Source organism: Saccopteryx bilineata, chromosome 2 (assembly GCF_036850765.1).
Source record: "Saccopteryx bilineata isolate mSacBil1 chromosome 2, mSacBil1_pri_phased_curated, whole genome shotgun sequence".
Lineage (NCBI taxonomy): Eukaryota > Metazoa > Chordata > Mammalia > Chiroptera > Emballonuridae > Saccopteryx > Saccopteryx bilineata.
The window spans coordinates 3,956,185-3,974,679 of record NC_089491.1 but is presented as its reverse complement, the minus strand read 5'-3'; the positions used below and the strand labels follow the sequence as shown (position 1 = coordinate 3,974,679).

Here is an 18,495-nt window from a genome sequence, read left to right as displayed (position 1 = left end):
GGCGGGAGGCCAGGGGCCTTCCCAGGGAGCGGGCATGGGGCCTCTACTCCCGGGATAGGCCTGTTCCCCCTCTGAGCCCCCGGTTCTCGGCGAGCCCCAGGGAGCGGGCACGGGACCTCTGCTCCCGGGACAGGCCTGTTCCCCCTCCGAGCTCCCGGTTCTCGGCGAGCCTCAGGGAGCGGTTATGGGGTATCTGCTCCCAGGACAGGCCTGTTCCCTTTCCGAACCCCCGGTTCTCTGCTTCCGGGACAGGCCTGTTCCCCCTCTGAGCCCCCAGTTCTCGGCGAGCCCCAGGGAGCAGTTACGGAGCCTCTGCTCCCGGGACAGGCCTGTTCCCCCTCCGAGCCCCCGGTTCTCAGCGAGCCCCAGGGAGCGGGCATGGGGCCTCTGCTCCCGGGACAGGCCTGTTCCCCCTCCGAGCCCCTGGTTCTCGGCGAGCCCCAGGGAGCGGGCACGGGGCCTCTGCTCCCGGGACAGGCCTGTTCCCCCTCCGAGCCCCCGGTTCCCGGCGAGCCCCAGGGAGCGGTTACGGGGCCTCTGCTCCCGGGACAGGCCTGTTCCCCCTCCGAGCCCCCGGTTCTCGGCGAGCCCCAGGGAGCGGTTATGGGGCCTCTGCTCCCGGGACAGGCCTGTTCCCCCTCCGAGCCCCCGGTTCCCGGCGAGCCCCAGGGAGCGGGCACGGGGCCTCTGCTCCCGGGACAGGCCTGTTCCCCCTCTGAGCCCCCGGTTCCCGGCGAGCCCCAGGGAGCGGTTACGGGGCCTCTGCTCCCGGGACAGGCCTGTTCCCCCTCCGAGCCCCCAGTTCTCGGCGAACCTCAGGGAGCAGGCACGGGGCCTCTGCTCCCGGGACAGGCCTGTTCCCCCTCCGAGCCCCCGGTTCTCTGCTCCCGGGACAGGCCTGTGCCCCCTCCGAGCCCCCGGTTCTCGGCGAGCTTCAGGGAGCTGGTCAACTCCGGGACCTGGGAGGCTTGGGTGGTCGGGGAAAGTGTGGCCTACCTGTCAACTCCTGTTCAAAGTAGGGCCGGATGGCCTCGCTGAACTTGGACTCGTCGGCCACGACCTCTTTCAGCAGCTGCCCGCAGCACACTGGAGGGGAGAGGGGCAGAAAGACCCCCGTCACAATAAGAATGAGACAAAAAAAGGCCCCAGTGCTGCCTGCCGGGGGAAACAGGGTCACTGAAAAAAAATGAGAGGGTTTTTTTCTGAGCGTGGGTGTGTGTCCAAGTGAAAGCAAATTCCAAAAAGGAACCGGGAAATTAAGAGGCTGGTGAGGAGGGTGTGGGACGCATGAAAAACCGGGGAGGGTGGGAAGCCGTCACGGGGAGGTCGCGGCGTGGCAGCCCCTGCAGGACCCAGGGGCCCGAACTGCCCCGTGGGGCTCTGGTGGGTGAGGACTGGCGACGGCCACAGAGCTGGGCCGAGCGATGTGTCCCGCACACGCTCCTGTTCACGCTGTTCACACAGGGGGCGGCGGGGAAGCCTGCGGCTTCTGGTCAGCGAGGCGTCTGCTTGGGGTCACGGGTCCACGGACAGGAGGGCTTGTTGGAGCAAATGGACCCCCTGGTGACCACGGGGGCACACGGAGTGCCCAGCCACGCTGCTGCCCCCTTGGGAGGCACGGGCGTGCACGCAGGGGCCCTCCCGGCATGAGCCCCACTGTGTGTCTAGGCTCCGGACGTGGCCAACACACGAGGTGCCGGTCAAGCAGCGTGGAAGGAGCAGACACCGGGCCCCTTGGCTTCGGGTGGCGGTGAGCGCCAGAGCCGAGGTTCAGGCTGGGCTTTCACACATTAATTCCAGTCTTGCTTTTCTCAACTTTAAGGCCAAGGAGTTTTCTTCCTGTTCTAAAGCAACGACAACAACAAATCCTGACAGGAACTGAAAGAAGTGAAGGTATAAGACAGCAGCCGTCACTGAGACTACGTCCTGGGCAAGGACAGGCGTCCTTCGCTGTGGAGGTGACAGCAGGGCCGGGCTCGGGGCAGCTGGCAGCTCCCTCCCCGAGGGAGACGGAAGCCACAGCGAAGGCAGGCGGTCACAGGCGGGGACCTTCCCACGGGCCAAGCGCCCTGCCGGGTGTGTGTGATCTTCCTCAGTCCTCACGGCAACCAGTGGTTTTTCAGGTGAGGAAACAGACTCGAGAGGTGACGTCGCCTGCTCTAGGTCACAGAGCCAGCCAGTGGCACGGCTGGGGAGGCTCCAACCTGGGTCTGTGCAACACCAAACCCAGGCTTAGCGTCCCATTCTGGCCATGAAGGAGTAACAGCATGCTGCCCTTCTGTTGTAAAAAACCATGACAAAAAAAATATATATGTGAAGCAACTCTTTTCAGGCCGTGGACGACAGCTGACCAGCGCTGTGGTTCTGCGAGAAGGGACACATGGAGTTCCATCTCACCTTGGATTTCTACCTATGGTCACTTTTCACACCGCAGACACCCAGCCGAGACCCTGGACATGCAGTCGAGACCCCGGACGCCCGGCCGAGACCCCGGACACGCGGCCGAGACCCCGGATGCCCGGCCGAGACCCCGGACACGCGGCCGAGACCCCAGACGCCTGGCCGAGACCCCGGACACCCGGCCGAGACCCCGGACGCCCGGCCGAGACCCCGGACACGAAGCCAAGACCCCGGACGCCTGGCCGAGACCTTGGACATGAGGCCGAGACCCCAGACACGAAGCCAAGACCCCGGACGCCTGGCCGAGAACCTGGACACCCGGCCGAGACCCCGGACACCCAGCCCAGGAAGGCACACTCTCATCCTGCCCTCACAAAATTAAAAATAAGCCTCAGATGGACCCAGTGGATCCTTCAGTAACTTAACCACTTGGCACAGCTCCACTCTTTTGAACTCAGTATTCTTTTTTCTTAGATTATTTATTTATTCATTTTGGGGGGGGAGCAGGAAGCATCAACTCCCATATGTGCCTTGACCAGGCAAGTCCAGGGTTTCAAGCTGGCAACCTCAGTGTTTCCAAGGTTGATGCTTTATCCACTGCGCCACCACAGGTCAGGCCCAATGAACTCAGGATTCTTAAAGCAAAACCACACAAACCAGACTCTCAACAATGTGAGAACCACAAGGTCCAGTGGATCATAAAATACTACTTGATCTGCAACAGAGCCAGGAACAGGGGACCCCTCTAAGGAGGGAAAGTGGCCACGGAATCAGGTCAAGAGATGACCCAGAGGCTGGCATTAGCACACAAGGACTTCAGAACACCTACCACAAATGTGTGTAAGACTTTAAGGAAAAGGTAGTTAAAATGAGCGACTAGGTGGAGGAGTCCCAGCAGAGAAATGGAAACAAGAGGAAAAGAACCAGGTGGAAATTCTGGAGCTGGGACTCACTGCCAGATGGGCTGCATCCGGGGGATGTGAAGACAGGAAGACAGGTGACAGGCAGCGTCCACACTAACACGCAGAGGCGGTTGGGGGGACCGGAAAAATACAAGAGAATGAAAGGAGGATGTCGCAGTCTAACATACATGTAATTGGAGTTCCAGAAATAAAAGGGGGATGCAGATGAAAATATTTGAGAAAATAATGGTAGAAGAATTTTAAAAAAGCTTTTTTAAGTGAGAAGACAGGAGATAAAGAGACTCCCACATGCACCCCAGTCGGGATCCACCAGGCGGCAACCCCTGTCTGGGGCCGATGCTTGGACCAATCAAGCCACTGGCTGCAGGAAGGGAAGAGAGAGAGAGAAGGGGGAGAGGGAGAGGAGGAGAGAAGCAGACGGGCGCTTCTCCTGTGTGCCCTGGCCGGGAATCCAACCCAGGACTCCTGCACGCCAGGCCGACGCTCTACCACTGAACCAACCGGCCAGGGCCGAATTTAAAAATTCAATGAAAATTATCAACCCATAAATCCAAGAACCTCTGAGACCCAGGAAGAATAAATACAAAGCAAACTACACCTCAGTACATAATCGTTAAATCCCCGAAAGCTAAAGCACCCCAAGTGGAGGGAAAGATGCTCATCTGCAGGGAACCGATGATAAAAATAATCTGAGTTCTCATCAGAAGCAACGGAAGCCATCAGACCACGGAATGACGTCTTTAAAGTGCTGAGAGGAAGAAAAAAACCCTGTCATAGCTATAGATTTCTATACGCAGCAAAAACACCCTGCAAGAATGAAGGCCAAACAAAGACATTTCCAGACAGATGAAAGCGGAGAGAGTTTGTCACCAGCCGACGCTCACTACAAGAAATGTTAAAGGGGGTTCTTTAGGCTGAAAGAAAATGATATCAGATGGTAACTTGGATCTAAACAAAGGAGTGAAGACTGTTGACATGTGGGTGTGTATAAAAGCCTCCTTCCCCTGCATTTCTTGACTTAAAAAAAAAAAGAGAGAGAGAGAGAGAGAGACCACACAAAGTGCAGACAATTACGATGTACTGTAGAGCGCATAATGTGTCGAGGAACACACGTGACGTGACGTGAGGACGCCTGGAGCTGGTAAAAGGAAGGGCCCCGCTGGAAGGATACTGTGTGACACGGGGGAGGGGGGGTGATAGCAGCTCAGGATAGACTGTGAGAAGAAAAGGGTGCATATTTAGTCCCTAGAAACAGCCACGGACAGAATGAAGCCAAGTGATGAAGCTGACCAGGCAACAGGGGAAGTCAGATGAGTCACTAAAAAAGTGGTCAATACAGAAGTTGACGGGAAAGAAGGAACACGGAGCAGGTAACACAAACAGGAAACCACCAGCCAGGAAGGCAGACTCCAGCCCACCATGTAAAACGACCGTAGTTCCCCACGTGCAAGACGCTCCCATGTATAAGACGCACCTTCGCTTGGGGGCTCAAAATTTGAAAAAAAAAAAAAAGTATTACATAAAGTTATTGAACTCAGGTTTTATTCATCATAAAATTCATATAACTTCTCATCCACGCAAAAAACCCCAGGAAATGCAAGTAAAAAAAACCTACAACTGTATAAGACGCACCTAGTTTTTAGACCCCATTTTTTGAGAAAGGGTGCGTCTTGTACATGGGGGGGGGATACAGTACTTAAACGGAAATGGACTAAACAGAACAGCAGAACAACGTCGAGACCGGGTTTCTTAAAAAGCAAGAGCCAACTCTGTGTTGCTTACAGAGCATATTTAGAAGCGCAGACATAGTTTAAAAGAGAACAGTTCCGAGACACACCACGCAGACAGCGGTCAGAAACACTAGCTATACCCTGACATCAAAGCAGACATCGAGGAAGCGAGCATCTTTACGGAGGCAGAGGAATGGTTCCTGACAATAAAAGGGCCATTTCATCAAGAAGACAAAACAGGCCCTGGCCGGTTGGCTCAGCGGTAGAGCGTCGGCCTGGCGTGCGGGGGACCCGGGTTCTATTCCTGGCTAGGGCACACGGGAGAAGCGCCCATCTGCTTCTCCACCCCCCCCCCCTTCCTCTCTGTCTCTCTCTTCCCCTCCCGCAGCCAAGGCTCCATTGGAGCAAAGATGGCCCGGGCGCTGGGGATGGCTCCTTGGCCTCTGCCCCAGGCGCTAGAGTGGCTCTGGTCGCGGCAGAGCGACGCCCCGGAGGGGCAGAGCATCGTTCCCTGGTGGGCAGAGCGTCGCCCCTGGTGGGTGTGCCGGGTGGATCCCGGTCGGGCGCATGCGGGAGTCTGTCTGACTGTCTCTCCCCGTTTCCAGCTTCAGAAAAATACAAAAAAAAAAAATTAAAAAAATTAAAAAGAAAAAAAGAAGACATAACAATTCTAAGTAGTGTATATGCACCTAATAACCTAGCTTCAATTACATAGGGCAAAGACTGGCGGGGAAGTAGGCAGAGCCCCAGTTAGAGCCCCAGGTTTTAATGCACTGCACGCTTCTCAGGACCTGAAATCGAGAGAGAGAGAGAGAGACAGAGAGAGAGAGACAGAGAGAGAGAGAGACAGAGAGAGAGAGACAGAGAGAGAGAGATCAGGAAGGACATAGAAGATTTACACAACACTCTCAAATATCTTACCCTAGTTAGCATTTACAGAACACTATAAACACCACCAGGGTACATATTCTTTTCAAGTGTACGTGGAATTCACCAATACAGACCACATGCTGGCCCATAAAAAAGAAAGTGTCAACCCATTTAAAAGGATTGAAATCATATAAGGTACGTGCTTTGATCACAATAGAATGAAGCTAGAAATCAGTAACAAAAACCAATCTGGAAACTTCCCAAATGTTTGGAAATGGAGTGATACACGTCTAAAGGGTAGGGAGGGCAAACAAACCGCGAGGGGCGTTAGAAACTATTTTGAACCGAATGACAAGACATGACACATTAAACTTTTGTGAGAAGCATCTAGAGCAGGGGCAGTCAACCTTTTTATACCTACCACCCACTTCTGTATCTCTCTGAGTAGTAACACTTTCTAACCGCCCACCAGTTCCACAGTAATGGTGATCTATAAAGTAGGGAACTCACTTTACTTTATAAAATTTATAAGGCAGAGTTACAGCAAGTTAAAGCATATAATAATATGTAATCACTTACCAAGTACTTTATGTCGGATTTTTGCTAAGTTTGGCAGAATAAATCTTTATAAAACAACTTACTATAGTTACATCTATCTTTTTATTTATACTTTGGTTGCTCTGCTACTGCCCACCATGAAAGCTGGAACACCCCCTAGTGGGCAGTAGGGACCAGGTTGACTACCACTGGGCTAGAGGAAAATGAGTAATGTTCATTGCTTGTATTAGGGAAGAATGGTTTAAAACCCCTGCCTACAACTACCTCACTCTGCTGTGTCCTATGAAGAAAATACAGGAACAGCCTCCTCCCTCCTGAAGGGTCAAAACGCCGAGGCTCTGGGCACAGTCAGGCCGGGAACGATGTTGGGATTGGCCACACCTCCCTCCGCTCAGTCCCCGAGCCCCCGCCTGACAGGGCCACGCTGGACCCTCGAGTTCCTCTCTGCGTCCCCAGTGAAGCGTACTGCCTGCAGCAGGCACTCAGTGAGTAATAGTAATACTTCAATAAAATACTGCACGGTGGTCTCTGGTCAGAAAACTCATACTCACCGTGAAAAAGTAACTCAGAACTATGTGATACATCAATCATTCTATAGGAATGACCAGTCTGATGCATGGCTGTTCCTTCGGGTTTTGTCTGGGCACAGACCAGCATCCTTTCTTGAACAGAAATGAGACCACCCCCTGAAGACTGACAGGCGACATACTCCCCTCCCCACCACCATTTAACAATACCTCATGGACATGTAGTCACTTTATAGGTTTCTTTTTTGTTCGTTTTGTTTTTGTATTTTTCCAAAGTGAGAAGCAGGAAGGTAGAGAGACAATAGACTCCCGCATGTGCCCGACTGGTATCCACCCTGCATGCTCACTAGGGGGCGATGCTCTGCCCATCTGGGGTGTTGCTCCGTTGCAACTGGAGTCAGTCTAGTGCCTGAGGTGGAGACCATGGAGCCATCCTCAGAACCCAGGCCAACTTTGCTCCAATGGAGCCTTGGCTGCGGGAGGGGAAGAGAGAGACAGATAGGAAGGAGGGGGGAGGGGGGGAGAAGCAGATGGGCGCTTCTCCTGTGTGCCCTGGCCGGGAACTTGGGACTTCTACACGCCAGGCCGACGCTCTACTGCTGAGCCAACCGGCCAGGGCCGAGGTTTCTTGACTGTAGCTTCACTGAGGCTCTTACAAAGGGAGTTTGGGGCTGCCTCTGCTTCTTGTCATGCCCTTTTCACATCTATTGTTGCATAAGTGAGTGTTTCAGTAAAATCAAATCCTCAGAGTGAAATCACTGGGAAAAGGATTTGCGCAGTTAGCATCTTAACTGACAGTGGCCTTTATTTCAAACAGTTGTGCCCGTTTATATTCTCATCGATTGCACCTGGGAGGCTCTCAACAGGCCTTGTTGGCATGGATGCGGGATTGTGTGTCTGGGGATGTGTTCTCAGGACTGAGAGGTTTACAGATGTGGAGATGGGGACATGGCCTGGGGACAGCCATGGGGGCCGCACTCCCCAGAGCCCTGTGTGCAGACAGGCCCCTGCAGCCTTCCCCACGGCAGACGGGGCCCTGCTTGTCTCTGTCAACAGTGGGTCCCGCTGACGGGTGTACCGGAAGCTCACGTCGTCTCGTGTTTATCAGGAACACTTTGGAGAAATGCGAACTCTCTGAATTGGTCTCCAAATGCTCAATTATCAAAAAGAGCCCCCCAGAACGGTTCCTTAACTACAAAGGAAAAACCTTGATGAGTTTGTCTATTTCCATTTGCAGAAAAATCCAGCCTGGTAACTTCATTTCTGCCTGGTTGATATGCTGGAAACAATGTAACTTAAAAATTGCTTTTTCACCCTGGCCAGTTTGCTCAGTGGTAGAGCGTCGGCCTGGTGTGCAGGAGTCCCGGGTTCGATTCCCGGCCAGGGCACACAGGAGAAGCGCCCATCTGCTTCTCCATCCCTCCCCTTCTCCTTCCTCTCTGTCTCTCTCTTTCCCTCCCACAACTAAGGCTCCATTGGAGCAAAGTTTGCCCGGGCGCTGAGGATGGCTCCGTGGCCTCTGCCTCAGGCGCTACAATGGCTCTGGTTGCAACAGAGCGACGCCCCAGATGGGCAGAGCATTGCCCCCTGGTGGGCATGCCGGGCAGATCCCGGTCTGGCACATGCAGGAGTTTGAGTGACTGCCTCCCCATTTCCAACTTCAGAAAAATACAAAAAAAAAAAAGAAAAATTACTTTTTCTTCCATGATCCTCTAAACCAGTGGTAGTCAACCTGGTCCCTACCGCCCACTAGTGGGCGTTCCAGCTTTCATGGTGGGCGGTAGCGGAGCAACCAAAGTATAAATAAAAAGATAGATGTAACTATAGTAAGTTGTTTTATAAAGATTTATTCTGTAAAACTTAGTGAAAATCCAACATAAAGTACTTGGTAAGTAATTATTATTATATGCTTTAATTTGCTGTAACTCTGCTTTATAGATTTTATAAAGTAAAGTGAGTTCCCTACTTTATAAATCACCATTACTGTGGAATCGGTGGGTGGTTAGAAAATTTTACTACTAAAAGATACAGAAGTGGGTGATAGGTATAAAAAGGTTGACTACCCCTGCTATAAACCCTATTCCGTATGTCTGAAACTAATACAGAATAACACTGAATGTAAACTGTTACTGAACAATAAAATTAACAAAACTTTCTTGAAGGTGAGTGTCTGCACAAACAAAACAGGACACGGTAAAAGTTATTTATTTATTTTTTATTTTATTTATTTATTTATTTATTTATTTATTGTATTGTTCTGAAGCTGGAAACGGGGAGATAGTCAGACAGACTCCTGCATGCGCCCGACCGGGATCCACCCGGCATGCCCACCAGGGAGTGATGCTCTGCCCATCTTGGGGCTTCGCTCTGCTGCAATCAGAGCCATTCTAGCGCCTGAGGCAGAGGCCACAGAGCCATCCCCAGCGCCTGGGCCATCTTTGCTCCAATGGAGCCTTGGCTGCGGGAGGGGAAGAGAGAGACAGAGAGGAAGGAGAGGGGGAGGGGTGGAGAAGCAAATGGGCGCTTCTCCTGTGTGCCCTGGCAGGGAATCGAACTTGGGACTCCTGCACGCCAGGCTAACGCTCTACCACTGAGCCAACCGGTAACAGTTATTTAAATAAAGCCAGACGTGCTTGCTTTGGCAGCACATATACTAAAATTGGAATGATACAGAGAAGATTAGCATGGCCCTTGCGCAAGGATGACACGCAAATTCGTGAAATGTTCCATATTTTTACAAAGAAAACTAGATAGAAGGTGACGGAGAACAATCTGACTTTGGGTGATGGGAATGCAACATAACTGAATGACAAGATAACCTGGACATGTTTTCTTTGAACATATGTACCCTGATTTATTGATGTCACCCCATTAAAATTAATAAAAATTAAAAATAAATAAATAAAGCCAGGCGTTGCTGTAAGGTGCTGCTGGGGTGCAGTCAGACCCTCCCTCTGCCATGAAGACCCCCCCCACATCCCTCCACGTCACAGGAATGGCAGTACTCAAACACATGTGTGCTGTGGCCACAGGCTCGCTGCTCGCTCCCGACAGGGAAGCCGCCACCGCCCGGCTGGGAACTTAGTCCCATAAAACTCTTGATGGTGGAGGTTAGGGGGTGGGGTGGGGAGCAAAGGGAGAGAAAGATATCTGAATAATGGTTAAAAAAAATACACCAGCAAACGCATTTTTTAATCCAAAAGGGTCCAGACTATTTCCCCACACTAATCAAATCAGAATATGAGTATCAAGAAATTTTAGTAAACTACAAATATTACTACTATTCACGTTTTTATCCACTCCTCAGAATAACTGCTCAGTTTTCTGTCTTCATGTTGTGGGTACGATTTTTTGTCATTAGTTCCCAGGCTAGTCTCAGTGGCTTTGGAATTTTAAGTTGTAGGAGACGTAACTTAACGGGAAAGCATTTTTTATTCCAAATTTGACCCTTCTGGGGTGGTACACATCTATTTGTGCGTGTGTGTGTGTGTGTGCATACGTATATATTGGTATGGTGTGCGTGTATAATTTGGGGGTGTGGGTCTCATTCAGGCTGACGAAACATTGGGGGGCACGCCCTCCCCCCTCCAGCTGTGCGGGGTCTGCCCTGCTCCATCTCCCTCCCCAGCCTTCTTCCTGCTGAAGGCTGGCTGGCTGCCAGGACCGCCAGGACCGACCCAGGAAAGACCTGGAGAACTGATTTCAATATTTCTTCTCCTCCTGGTGAAATATTTATGGAAACTGTGGAGCGAGAAGTCTTTCTCAGGTTTAGAAATGGTTTGCCTGTAAACACGCTGCCCTGGGCTGGGGAGCCAGGCGATGGGGGATAAACAACAGCCAGAGGAAGGCGCAGGGGCTGCGGCTTCGAGGCGAGGAGGCAGCAGCACCCCTGGGGCAGAGCCCAGAAACCCCTGTGGCACAGGGCCTAGAAGGACAGGGAACTGTCCCCGCGCTGCGGGCTGCGGGCCGGACTTCACTGGTTAATGTGGTCGCGGCATTATTCTTTGGGAGGAGAAAACCTTATCCCTGCAAAGATGGACACTGAAAATTGTTCAGAGCAGGGAGCAAGAAGGAGGAGCGCCAATGGTTTCCTCCTGGCCACCCCCATAAACCGGGGGGCTCGGGGTGGCCAGCGGCGGGGAGGCCGGGAAGCAGGGGGGCAGCCACTCACCGTTGACGAGGCCGTATTTCTGGGCCAGGAGGGCGGCCTGCAGGCTCTTCCCGCTGCCCATGGGCCCGCAAAGCAGCACCCTCGGGGTGAACGGGGCGTTGGACCGGAGTCTGGTCTGGACGTAGGTCAGGGCTGGAAGAGAGGATGTGAGGATAATGAACCCGGGTCCCGGGAGGGAGACCGCTCTTCTCAGCAGTCGTTCCTCCCCTTTACGGCTCCACGGAAACCCTCCTGCTCTGGCCCGCCCAGTGAGCGTGGAGGCTGCAGGGAGGGGATTAGGCTTCGGCCCGCCGGGCACCGAGGCCGGAGGAGGCGACGAGCAGGCCGGAATTGGCTGAAGGGGGTGGGCTGCGCTGTGGGCAGTGGTCCCAGGACATGAGATGTGCGCTGCTGGTCGGGACGTTCCCCACCTGAACCCCGGCTGAGCCTCTAACCTGCGGCCAGCACCAGGCCAGTCTCCCGTGGCAGAGGCCGGCTTTGATAACCGCGTCAGGCCACGCGGGAGCCCGACACGTCAGGACTTCTGAAGGACTTGGAAATTGGTGGGGAATAATTTGCAGCCACGTTCCTGGCGACACCAACGTTTCAGTGTCTCCAGAGAAGCTGCCGTCAAACAGGCTGCGGGGGAGGGCAGCTGCAGCCGGCAGCCGGCCCGTGCTGGCCCTGGCATTTGAGGAACAACGACATGGGGACACGGGGAGCACCTCCGACACTGAGTGACCGCGCAGAGCAGGACCCTGGGTGCGAAAAGCTGCCGAACATCAAACCAGGCCTCCCACCGAGCCCGGAGCCCGGGGAGGGTGAGTGCAGGCTGAGCAGGCTGGTGGAGGCCAGCCACCCGGCACCTGATGGGGGGGCTGCCTGCAGCTGAGGCTCAGGTCCGGCCGCTCCCCCGCTGCCCACACCAGATAGTGTCTCCCTTACCCAGCCTCGCCTCCTGCCGGGCACCCAGGCCACCCAGCGTCCAGGGTCGGCCTTGGGTGGGCCCTGTGACAGCTCCCCTACTGCAGGAGGATTCACCCTGGGAAAGGAGCAAAGCCAACGTGCTGCCTCAGGAGCGCGGCCCCTCCCCCCCGAGCCCAGGGACAGCGGGTTCCCAGTGGTGGGGCCCGCCTGGGGCCCTGTAGGACTGGAGCAGCGTCCCTGGCCGCCACACCCCGGGCCAATGTCCCCTGCTGCGGGGAGGGGAACAGGACTGAGAACGGGCAGAACACGTTCATTCTGCCGACTGTGACCTCTCAGATCCCTGGAGGGTATTTTTAATCGGAAGGCTCATCGGAGAGACCACATTCCCCTCAGTTTTAGAACCGAAGGCACAAGGCGTGAGTTGATCGACTCTGTGAGAGTCCTCCACCTCGTCATCCCCGGCGCACGAGCCGATCTGCTTGGGGCCACAGTCCCAGGGAGTTGGCAGGGCCGGGCCACTCTCCCAAGCCCACTGCCACGGGGGCCCCTCCACCTGCGGGAACAACGTGGGGGAGGCGGCCCGGGCCAGGCTGTCCTCGCTCTCGGGCCCTCCCAGACCAGCACATCTGAAGACTCACAGACACTGCGGGCCACGCGGCTGCTCACAAACCATGCTTAATTTGCAGGAAATAACTAAGTTAATTAGAAGTAATGATCCCCCAGACAGTCTCAACATCTAATTATTCTTTATAAAAATATGTGGTTGCTGGGTGCGCTACAGAGAGATTAAAAAAAAACAAAAACAAAAAACCAGAATTTTGCATTCCAATTTTCAATTTCTCTCTCTGCATTATTAATTAATAATAATTAATATATTTAGACACTCGCATTTTTATTTACAGTTCCAGGCATGGACTCTTTAAAAAACGATCACATGAACTTTTAAATTTAATTAAGTAATGAATGTGTGAGTTTGGACCATGGGGGGAAGATACGGGCTGTGGCTGGCTGTCTTCAGATGCTGTGTTTGCTGTTCAAGGCCCCGCAGAGACGCAGAGTCCCTGGGAAATGACGGGTCACTCATAAACCTGGTGTTTCTGACAGTAGCATCAGTTTCTAGACGCCGACCATTGGGGGACTGAGCCCCGGAGAGTCAGCTGTGCCAGGTCCAGGCACTCCGTGAAGCAAAGCTGCTCCCATGAGCCATGGGCGGGGGGCTGGTGGGGGGCCAGCCTGGGGTGCTCAGAACCCCCTCCCCTGTCAGACAAAGCTTCCCTTGAAGGGTTTGAGAGACTACACTGGAGCTTGTGTAAACCACCGTGTGTCTTCAATACCCAGGGGCATTTTTACTTTGTCATTTACCTGTCACCCCACAGAAGGGATAACCAGACTTGGAGACAACTGAAGCTTGGCAAGACTTTTAGAAATTCTGATTAAGCTGTTTTGGGTCCCGACTGGTTGGCTCAGTGGTAGAGCATCAGCCCAGCATGTGGATGTCCCAGGTTTGATTCCCAGTCAGGGCACACAGGAGAAGCGACCATCTGCTTCTCCACCCCTCCCCCCTTTTCTCTATCTCTCTATGATCCTCCCACAGCCGTGGCTTGATTGGAGCGAGTTGGCCCTGGGTGCTGAGGATGGCTCCACAGCCTCCACTTCAAGCACTAAGAAGAGCTGGGTTGCTGAGCAATGGAACAACAGCCCCAGATGGGCAGAGCATCGCCCCCTAGTGGGCTTGCCAGGTGGATCCCGGTCGAGGTGTGTGTAAGAGTCTCTTTGCCTCCCCTCCTCTCTCTTAATAATAATAATAATAATAATAATAATAAAAGCTGCTTTGGGACAGAATTACTCTGACTTCCCCAGCCTCTGGACATGTTGAATCATCAGGAGAGCCTTAAAGTCTGACGCGTCCTGAGGTCCTGAGCCTATTCTCTGCGGAAGTGTGACCACAGAGCCTGTGCTACCACCTCCCAGGCCTGCGGGGAGGCTGGACATGCGTCCCAGTGTATGGATGGCAAAACCGAGGCTCTGAGTGGTTAAGAGAGTTGCAGAAGCAGCATGGTGGGTGTGTGGTGGGGAGGTGAACACAGGCCACTGGCTCCAAAGACTCAGAACTCACCTGTCGTCCCACCCCACACACATGCCCGCTCCAGGCGGTCTTTAAATGGACCCCTGGCACCTGAGCTGCACTGCAGTTTTCCGCTCTTTGTGGTGGGGGTGGGATTTTGTTGCTGTAGTTTTAGTTTTTACAGCATTTCTCTTCCTTCTCCTTCACCCTGAAGATAAAACTTGCTGTCCTGTCCCTCCCAGCCTGTCCCAGCCTCTCCTCGTCCCACCCCCACTGTCAGATCAGCTGTTCGTACGGAGCGGAGCGTGTCGGCCCAGGGCCTCCGAGCCGGGCACTCCCAGGGGCCCCGTCCCGTAGGGAACCTACGACTTGGCTATGACAAGCACATCCCGGACGCTGGGCACGGCCAGAGTCAGTGACCTTCGGACGAGGAAGGCCGCAGCGCACGGCAAACCTACCGCCTGCCGTGCTCACCCTGGTAGAAGACGTCCACGCACGGCTGGTCGGCGCTGAGGACCTTCAGGACCTTGGGGAAGGAGGGGAGGACCCCGACGATGTTCCGGTGGTGCTCCAGCAGCCTCCGCGCCGTCTCCGGCTCCGAGATGCCCGCCGGCGCCCTCAGCCGGTTCTGGATTTCGGGCTCGGGCGGCCAGTCAAAGGTGGTGTGATAGATCTCTGCAGGACAGAGGGCGCAGTCAGGTCCCCGCTCAGGCTGAGGATGGCGAAGCAACCGGGGTGGGGGGGTGAGGGGGCGAGGCCGTACCTCCGGTCTGCGGGTCGACCCTCTTCCCCACGTTCCTCTCGATCAGGACCGTGTCAGGAGCCGTCAGCACGACTGGGTGGAGGACAGAGACCGGGCGAGTCAAGCAGCGGGTCTCAGGGACCTGCAGCCTGTCGGACATCTCTCGCTATATAATGACATGAATACCAGCACCGTCCCCACCCGAGAGGTCTTCTCAGCACCGACCCCTCGGATGGAGCTCAGGACCAAGGACGGGCACACACATGCCCTTTCGGCTGCTGACAGTGCTCACGGTCGTAAACGGCACCGTGAGGAACATCTCCGTGCCCCACGCTACTGCCCCATTGCAGGTTATTCCTAAGGAGAGCTCCTCAGATGTGGGATTCCTGGAACAAGGAATCGCCAGCGTCAAGATAGAACCCCGCTTTTTCAAGAACAAGCCCTGAAATGCATTAGGTTCTCCTGTCCTGCACGGTCCCCGGGCTGCCGGTGGGCACTGGGGGGCGGACTCAGAGCGGGCGCTCCCTGGCACTCCGGCGGGCACTGGGGGGCGGGCTCAGAGCAGGCGCTCCCTGGCACTCCGGCGGGCACTGGGGGCGGACTCAGAGCAGGCGCTCCCTGGCACTCCGGTGGGCACTGGGGGGCGGACTCAGAGCGGGCGCTCCCTGGCACTCCGGCGGGCACTGGGGGGCGGGCTCAGAGCAGGCGCTCCCTGGCACTCCGGTGGGCGCTGGGGGGCGGACTCAGAGCGGGCGCTCCCTGGCACGCCGGCGGGCGCTGGGGGGCGGGCTCAGAGCAGGCGCTCCCTGGCACGCCGGCGGGCGCTGGGGGGCGGACTCAGAGCGGGCGCTCCCTGGCACGCCGGCGGGCGCTGGGGGGCGGGCTCAGAGCAGGCGCTCCCTGGCACTCCGGTGGGCACTGGGGGGCGGACTCAGAGCGGGCGCTCCCTGGCACTCCGGTGGGCACTGGGGGGCGGACTCAGAGCGGGCGCTCCCTGGCACGCCGGCGGGCGCTGGGGGGCGGACTCAGAGCGGGTGCTCCCTGGCACTCTGGTGGGCACTGGGGGGCGGACTCAGAGCGGGCGCTCCCTGGCACGCCGGCGGGCGCTGGGGGGCGGACTCAGAGCGGGTACTCCCTGGCACTCTGGTGGGCACTGGGGGGCGGACTCAGAGCGGGCGCTCCCTGGCACTCTGGTGGGCACTGGGGGGCGGACTCAGAGCGGGCGCTCCCTGGCACTCCGGCACTGGCCCCGCAGGGGCTACTCACTGACGTGTCTGGGGGCGATCCCCAGGGTCTGGATCATCAGCGCCTGCACACGAGTTTCAGGGATGCCGTCCAGAATCCAGCCCTGGCAGAGAATTTGAAAAGGTGCTTGTCTATTTCCTTCCTTCCTCCCTCCCTCCCTCCCTCCCTCCTTTCCTTCCTCCCTCCCTCCCTCCCTCCCTTCCTCCCTCCCTTCCTTTCTTTCTTTCTTTCCTTTTTTTTTGATTTTTTGGAATAAAGGAATGTGATCGCTTTATAGAAAGACTGGAACTGTTAAGACAGAAGAAAATGTTTCTGGTAGCCCCCTCCCCCAGCCTACTGACTGCTCTCCTGTTATGTTGCCTTCCGAGTTTTGTGAGGACTATGACCACCTCATACGAATTTCAAGTCCTGAGTTTCCCGTCGCGCACACACGAGAGCCTCCGCAGCGTGCTCTGCTGTCGCCACGCCTCCTCACGGCCACGCGGCGTCCCGCCAAGTGAGCGGCCCACAGCTACTACTTAACCCCACACCGAAACACTTCGGCCGCTAGCCATTTTAAGTGTCCTACATCACGCCGTGCGATGAACATCGTCATGCAGATAGCTCTTTCCACATCTTAATTTCCTAACGACAGTTTCTCAGATACGGGGTCCCGAACCAGGAACCCCCGAGGTCCAAGCCAAACCTCGCTTTTCTTGAGAATACGGCAGTGAGAGACCTGAGTTCAAGTTCCCGTTCTGTAGCACACGGGCTACGCAGGGCTGACATCGCTCAGGCGTCAGGCCTCCTGGGTACAGATAGCTCAGGAACTCCAAGTCCAGTTGTCAAAGGAAGACACAACCACTGCACACCGTACAGAAACTACTGAGACACTGAAACGAGAGGTCCAAGCCACCGCCACCGACCCAAACCAGCACTGCACTGTCTGGTACACCTCCTTCCAGCCTCCGCACACAGACTCCTCTTTTCCTGGGGGGTGGGGGGGCCCACACTATAAATGCTATGCGTAGCCTAGGTTTTTCTGGTAGACAAAAACATGCCATGAATGTTTCCCACCTCCCTAAACGGCCCTCCCCCAGGAGTTTTCCCAGCTGCCGCCAACGTTAACATTGTTGCTCACTTGGCCTCACTGAGGTTTCTGACTGTTACATGCAAAACAAAACAGGCTGGATGCTGGATGTACACCCTGATGCACGTGGCAGAGCCACCAGGTGAACTGCTGAAAGCTGACACCTTTCTCTGTGACTTGGCCACATCTCCCCAGGAAACTGCCTGGCCCTGGGGCTCCAGTGGGCTCTGTGGGTGTGCCGTCCCACGGACAGCGGCCGCTGTCAGCAGCAGGCAGCGCCCTGGCAGGGGAACGCTGCTGCCATTGCCCGGCCTGGCCTGGCACTGCTGCTTTGTCTGCATGCCTTTGATCGTTAATGAGGCTCCGCCGTGTTCCCATATGTTTATTGGCTATTTGAATTTTTTCTTTCCTGAAAAAATGCCTATTCGTGCTGGCTCTCTGCTTTCCCCTGGGGATCTTATCCTTTTATTTATTTACAAGAGCTCTTTACATAGTAAAAACATAAACCCGTGTTGGCAAACACTGCCACAGAACCCTGGAGGCGAATGACGAGGTGGCCAGTACCTTCCGCCCGCAGGTTTGTCTCTGGCCTTTTAGCTTGTGTAGGGTGCTGCTTTTACCGCATGTGTGCGCGCATCTGGCCAAACCAGCCAGCATTCTCCCTAGCGGATTTTGGCGTCAGCTGGGTATGTAAAAAAAGCTTTCTGCACCGCAGAAGCTAATAAATATTTGCTTGCACTTATATTGTGTCCTCTTACGGTTTTTCGTCTTTCTATGTTTAAATATTTAAAGGAGCCACATTTTATTCTGAAAAGGACGTGAGGCTGTGGTCTGACTTGTTTCCTTGTGGCCCACAACTGTCCCAACCTCTCCTGTGCAACAGCTTACGTGTCCCCCGCTCGGTGACGCGCTACGTGTTGGCTCTGGCCGCTTGCCACCTGTAGGCACTTGTATCATACCCACCCCACCGAAATTGTTGCTGTTTTATAATGTATTGTTATATCTAATGGGACACATTCCTCCTCCTTTGTCTTTTTTTCCAAAAGAAAAAAAAATTATCTTCCAAGTAAAGCAGCAAAAACATTTTGTCAGGTTCCAAAACAGGAACTCTACCAGTGTTCTGTGAGAACATCAAATGTATACATTTATGAAGAACCGGCATTTTTACCGTATCTCGTCAACACAGTATCTTCCACTTGCTTAAGTTGTTTTGTTTTTTTAACGTCCCTCAGCAATGTTCACATTTAACAGTATCTAAAGTCTTTTTGAGTCCCGTGAGTCAAGTTCAC

The 18,495-nt window shown here is 54.8% G+C and overlaps 1 protein-coding gene and 1 non-coding gene across 6 annotated transcripts in view; one reads left to right on the top strand and one right to left on the bottom strand.

The window, feature by feature from the left end:
- Window positions 1-18,495, bottom strand: part of AK8 (adenylate kinase 8) — a 121,777-nt gene that overhangs the window by 70,258 nt on the left and 33,024 nt on the right. For all 5 annotated transcript variants that reach the window (XM_066254615.1, XM_066254617.1, XM_066254616.1 and 2 more), the window contains 5 exons: window positions 16,159-16,240; window positions 14,914-14,985; window positions 14,625-14,825; window positions 11,180-11,311; window positions 997-1,086 (listed from right to left, as the gene is read on the bottom strand). In XM_066254615.1, coding sequence (XP_066110712.1) covers window positions 997-1,086; window positions 11,180-11,311; window positions 14,625-14,825; window positions 14,914-14,985; window positions 16,159-16,240 — 577 coding nt within the window. The remainder of the gene's footprint in view (window positions 1-996; window positions 1,087-11,179; window positions 11,312-14,624; window positions 14,826-14,913; window positions 14,986-16,158; window positions 16,241-18,495) is intronic.
- On the top strand, window positions 9,638-9,744 carry LOC136327845 (U6 spliceosomal RNA). The gene has a single exon (XR_010729906.1). It is a non-coding gene; the product is annotated as a U6 spliceosomal RNA (small nuclear RNA).